This window comes from Citrus clementina, unplaced genomic scaffold (genome assembly GCF_000493195.1).
Source record: "Citrus clementina cultivar Clemenules unplaced genomic scaffold, Citrus_clementina_v1.0 scaffold_3, whole genome shotgun sequence".
NCBI lineage: Eukaryota > Viridiplantae > Streptophyta > Magnoliopsida > Sapindales > Rutaceae > Citrus > Citrus x clementina.
The window spans coordinates 24,609,055-24,614,639 of record NW_006262339.1 but is presented as its reverse complement, the minus strand read 5'-3'; the positions used below and the strand labels follow the sequence as shown (position 1 = coordinate 24,614,639).

Below are 5,585 nucleotides of genomic sequence, written 5' to 3'. Positions count from 1 at the left end.
AGGCCTGAGTTGGTCCATGAAAAGCTGCTTCCTTGGTTGGCTGAAACATTTAATTTCTGAGGAATTTACTTTCTCATCAGCAAGTGTTAACGAGCATTATATATTATTCCTATTGTAAAAAGACAAAACAACTCTTGTATTTATGTTGTATATATCAATTCTTATTCAACCGCTTGGTTATCTTTTGGCGCGGAAAGGAATGTTGGAGAAACTGATCTCTGACAAGTTGTAGAAGCTCCAAATTGATTCAAGAAATATATCAAATTATTCAATAAAAAATCAAATTCAGCACAATAATAAAGAATAATGATTTAGTAATCCATATTGCTCATGTCAATGATATGTGAATGATAGGATCCAATTTTATACATGAAAAAGATACAATAATCTAAATCGAAATATAAGTTCACGGGCATCTTCAATCCTTCCCTTACAAGTCATTTTTGTAAATATAAATTCTAACCATAGACGATACCACATCAACTATGGAATCAAATGCACCATTCCAAATATGGAATTGGTAGAGATACTTGAAAAAGTGCATACATGTTTAAGCAAATGGATTCACAACTCAGGTGAGTTGAGTGAAAATGACACCTATCTCAGTCTTCTTCATTACAGTTGAAACATTTGCTTGGATCTTACATTGAATTCGTAGAATCTGGGGTGTGAAGTAAATGGATCCCACATTTTTTCACCCCGCAGCACTGGCACTCCAAAGGTGGAAAAACATTAAATGGACTGCCTCAAGAATGCAATTGCATTTCCAAAAACCATTAAAATCCTCTTCACAGAACAGATAGTGCCCCAAATGTAAGTGATCTGATTCTACATAATTAACTCTTCTCTGAGATAATCGTGTGTCATGCGTACCACAATCTTTGGTGGTTTTCACTTTGAGCTCACAAGAAAATGAAAACCATCTGCCACAATCTACATGACGGTCTGAAACTGCTAAAATAGCAGTAAATGCAATGCCCTGCACTCGGCTATTATTGAAGAAATCTGCCGGCATCTCCAAGGTTATAAAAGATCCCACACTTTGAAACTCAAACCACTTTGGAATTTCATTCCCCGGTAGTACTATATGACCTTTGCCCATGGAAAAACCTCTCTGTACCAAAAAAACATAATTTTAAACCCAAAAAAAAAAAGATTGTAGACATTGTAAGTAGAGAGAGTTAAAGACACACATTTAGCCAATCTTCTTGCCATATTTCTTGCCAACGTACAGCTGGCATATGGTTCGTATGCTGAATTCTCAGGGTATCTTCAACAATTCCTGCAGTAGAATTACCTTCCAATTTAAATTTATTGCTCCGGTAAAAAAAAATTGCCTATAAGATTCATAACTTAGAGAACAAACCTAAAAGTGGTTGCACTGCCAAGCAACCTCGTTCAAGGAATGGAGGCTTTTGTACGGATTGGAACCTCTCACCATAACCTAAGAGGAGGTATCCCGACACGAAAAGTTGGATAATGCTTTCTGGTATTCTCTCAATATTGGTTTTCGCTAGATTAAATATTATTGGCGAGGATAATTGGCCAAGACATTCGGGCAATCTCTGAAGATTTGAGCAACCAAGGAGACTAAGAACTCCAAGAGATTTCAATCTATAGAGGCTGCTTGGGAGACTCTTAAGCCTTTTACAATCTGAAAGGTCCAGCCACGAAAGCCTAAGTAGAAGCTCAAATGATGAGGGTAGTTTTTCAATTGCAGTTCCACTTAAAAATAACCAGCTTATATTACCCGATGAGATCTCTGGAAGCCTTTTCAGTTTTGAGCAGCCCGATAGATCAAGCTTGGTAAGAAATTCCAAGTTAAATATTCCAGATGGAAGACTTTTCAGGCTTTTGCTACCTCTTAGATTCAAGATAACTAGCTTGTTCAAACGGGCCATCAACGTGGGATTTGGAATTTTGGCAATTAGCTTATGGCAGGCAGCATGGATTATCTGATTTAACTTACTATAATGCTGCTCGGTCAAAAAAGAGGCCAAGACAAAATCGTTACCACGTATAATAATTTAAGGTTGTTATTGAAAGATTGCACATATATGATAAGATATGCATACCTTCACACAATCCCAAAGTTGTTCAATGTCATTATCAGGCACTTCAAGTAACACAAGCTTCTCTGCACTAAGGTTTGAGGGTAATGACTTCAACGGATATCCATGCCAGTGAAGATATTTCACTTCAGCAAATCCAGGGTCTTGCAAATAGGACATCTTACATTTGTTCTCTCCATTGAATGATGAACTATAGAACTTTAAAAATCTCAACTTAGGCATCTTTGTGAAAGTATTGGGATTTAGAAGGAACTCTTTTACTTTTGACATATCCAAAGAGACGCCCTCAATTTTTTCTGTCCCCTAAAAATAAATAAAAAAGCAATGAAGTTAAAATCAAATGAAAGATATGTGTATTCCACCAATGAATTGCACTTCAACCCCACCAAGTCAAATTTTTGGGGCAATTTTCTCACTAATTCACAATTAGAGGTAGCTTATAGTTATTGCTAGGCAGTTAAACTTTAATTCAAATGCACGAAGAAACATAATAACACAAGTAATACTTAATATAAAAATTCCGTCTGTGTACTATACAAATTGGCATATCAATTATGCTTGCAAACGATTATGCAAGCTGTCATGGCATTTATAATTTATTGCTACGTCATCTAACCGCTATGGTTTTTTCCAATCATTGTTGCTCTTCTATTAATTCTAAGACTCATCAGTTCGAGCAGATATAAATATATTCTTATCAAGTTTGTAAATGCTAGAATATTTCAAAATAATTATGCACAACAAACTGCTTACCGTGTTATATGTAAGAACTTCATAGATATCCTCATGATGCCACAACCTACTGCGGTTTCCAGGATTAATTGATTCTTGTCGAACAATTTCCCTACCCAACTCTTGTAGTAAATCATGCATTCTTATCTTGTTGTATGAATCAATAGCAATGAGAGATTTATCAACAAGAACACTTATTCCTATTTCTGAGTAGAAACCGCTTGCATTATGGAATTTCATTACTAGATTTACATCCTCGCCTTGAAAGAAACAAGCAACATCAAGGAAAATATTTTTCTCCTTATCATCCAAACTATCGTAACTTATTTTTAATACCTCTAGGATACTTGGATGGAGGATTCTTTGCAATTTATTTATTGCACTTTCCCAGACTTCCTTTTCTCTTTCATATAGAAAGCAACCCAAAACTTTAATAGCTAAAGGAACACCTTGAGCATATTTCATTACCTTGCTTGAAAATTTCTCGTAACCAACGTCAGGATGGTTTTGTTTGAAGGCATGTCGACTGAAAAGCTCAAGAGCGTGATGATATTCTAATGCCTCCATCTCATATATTTTCCTCACCCCCCAATTTCTAAGCACTTGTTTATTTCTGGTGGTTATTATGATTCGACTCACAGGCGTCAAACAATCAAGACTTCCAATTATAGATTCTAATTGGCTGAAGCAAGTCACATCATCAAAAACAATCAGAACCTTCATGCGGCTGAGCCTTCTAAAATTAAGACCAATATCAAGACTCACATTTTTATCTTTCAATAAATTTGAAAGAAGTTTTTGTCGCAAGCAAGCTAATCCTCCCGGTTTTTGTGACTCTTCTCTAACATTTTCAAGGAAGCAAGAACCTTCAAAACCGCTAGAGATTTTGTAAAAAATAGCTCTAGCGATTGTTGTTTTGCCTATACCACCAATGCCCCAAATCCCTAAAGCGTAAACATCTTTCGACTGAGCACCTAGTAGAGACTCAATTTCCTCAACTCTTGATTCTACTCCAACCAGCTGGTTTTTGTTATCATTCCGCCGAAAAACTTGATCCAGCAGTCTCTTCAAAATGTGATGAACAACTTCGTTTATAAGTTCCGATTCAGGCCTACCAAATACATAAAATTAGCAGCAGTAACTTCAAATAGAAGGGATTTGCATAAAATGTGAAATAAAGGAGATTGCTAGTTTTCCTATTGAAATTAATATATACCACTTATTTTTTTTCATAAGGATAATATTGTAAAGTGATGGTACCAGGAGAGTTATTAAATATTGTAAAAATAGTCAAAATAAGTGGTATATATTGATTTGAGTAAGGAAATTTCCAATTTCCCTATAAATTAATAACTCTTTAATTACAGGAATATGTTATATGTGGAAGAGATTTTTTTTTTCCTAGTGGTATATGAGTAAGAGATTGAAATTGATTAAAAAACGACAGAACACCATTAATTTTGTTAAAATATATTGTAAACCTCTGGAGCTTTTATTATTAATTCTGCAAAAATTCTTTTATAGGAGTTCAAAAGTGGGGAAGTTCAAGAAGTCTAGAATTTGATGCATGAAAAAATTTAAAAGTGTAGTTTATCATCTGGAAAATTTAACTAAGGGTGCTGCGTGAATTTTATTTACAGTGTTGAATATTAGTATGCGAAATTAAAAGTAACTTTTCACCTGATGTTACGAGAATGAAAGCCAGACAAAGTGGCTGCCTCCTTCAAAGCATTCCTCCAAGTCAGCAGCTTCTTTGAATTCTCCTTAAATCTTTCTTGAAGCTTCGAAAATGAATCCCCAAAACTCCCAGTTTGGTTTCTCACGTCTGATGGATCAACCCGATAGAAAACCGGAATCACGATCTGTGCATACTCTTTCTTGCACTCGAGGATCTTGACAAGTTCATCGAGACACCATCTGGAAGATGCATACCCTTCTGAGAAGACGATAACTGAAATGGCTGATGCTTCAATTGCATTCACAAGTGACTCCGAAATTTCATCTCCTCTGTTAAGTTGGTCATCAATGAAAGTTTGGATATTTTGTCGACACAGAGCAGAATAGAGATGGCTGGTAAAGTTGTCACGGGTGTCCTCTCCTCTGAAACTAACAAAAACATCATACTTCTTGTTGTTTCGATAAGAAGAAGCCATAATCAACAAAATCAGTTGAATTGATTAGAAAGAGATTTTGATTCGGATGAAAACAATTATTGAACCAAATGTGCGCGACTCTGTACAATAAATCGATGCCATGAACCTTCCTTCACGTTCCGTGATAATTTTTCAATTTCATCTCATTGTCCAACCACCGTGCACTCCACGATGATTGATTAATTCCACTGCTTTGTAGACTGTTAACTGAAAATTCCACACGAACACCATACTTTTCAACACACGTGCTTCTGTGCTTTAATGCTCATAACTGCCAGCAATAAGTAGGGTGATATTTTAATTTTTATCTCTGAATTTGTCTTATCCGTCCTCATCTCTCAATTAATTGTATTTAGGCTCAAAATTATTCTTTTTTTTTAGTAGCTCTTATTCATGTTCCTTAGGGTTGACTGTTAAGCATATAAAGTCTAACTTTAAAAAAAATATTAATTATTTATTTTTTATAACTTATATATGATTTTTAAATATTTACATTTAAATTAAAAAAAGCATTTTTTTTTGTGACCTTTGCCGAAATGAGAAAATGTTTGAATGGAAAATAAATACTATCTTCTAAGAATCACTACTACAAAAATGACTTTTACTGACACTTCGTTTCTGACACTTC

General features: G+C 34.9%; 2 protein-coding genes across 3 annotated transcripts in view; one reads left to right on the top strand and one right to left on the bottom strand.

The window, feature by feature from the left end:
- The window catches only part of LOC18049120 (pheophytinase, chloroplastic), a 2,823-nt gene extending 2,151 nt beyond the window's left edge, over window positions 1–672 (top strand). The window contains exon 7 of the mRNA XM_006441863.2: window positions 659–672. Within this exon, the coding sequence (XP_006441926.2) occupies window positions 659–672 (14 nt within the window). The remainder of the gene's footprint in view (window positions 1–658) is intronic.
- Window positions 411–5,140, bottom strand: LOC18049119 (disease resistance-like protein DSC1). 2 transcript variants are annotated; one of them, XM_024189688.1, is made up of 7 exons: window positions 4,485–5,140; window positions 2,826–3,915; window positions 2,076–2,375; window positions 1,751–1,976; window positions 1,367–1,654; window positions 1,194–1,282; window positions 411–1,114 (listed from the first exon to the last, which is right to left on the bottom strand). In XM_024189688.1, exons 1-7 carry the CDS (start codon window positions 4,955–4,957, stop codon window positions 695–697), a joined length of 2,886 nt encoding a protein of 961 aa, XP_024045456.1. In that variant the 5' UTR covers window positions 4,958–5,140; the 3' UTR covers window positions 411–694. The 2 variants fall into 2 exon arrangements, with proteins under 2 accessions (XP_024045456.1, XP_006441925.2); XM_006441862.2 differs by having other exon boundaries at window positions 1,367–1,976.
- Between the last annotated feature and the right edge of the window lie 445 nt (window positions 5,141–5,585).

Coding starts and splice junctions, on each gene's coding strand:
- LOC18049119 (XM_006441862.2), bottom strand. CDS start 4,957: ATGGCTTCTTCTTATCGAAACAACAAGAAGTATGATGTTTTTGTTAGT. Junction 2,376..2,825: donor AAGTTCTTACATATAACACG/GTAAGCAGTTTG, acceptor ATTTATTTTTAG/GGGACAGAAAAAATTGAGGG. Junction 1,977..2,075: donor AACTTTGGGATTGTGTGAAG/GTATGCATATCT, acceptor TTGACCGAGCAG/CATTATAGTAAGTTAAATCA.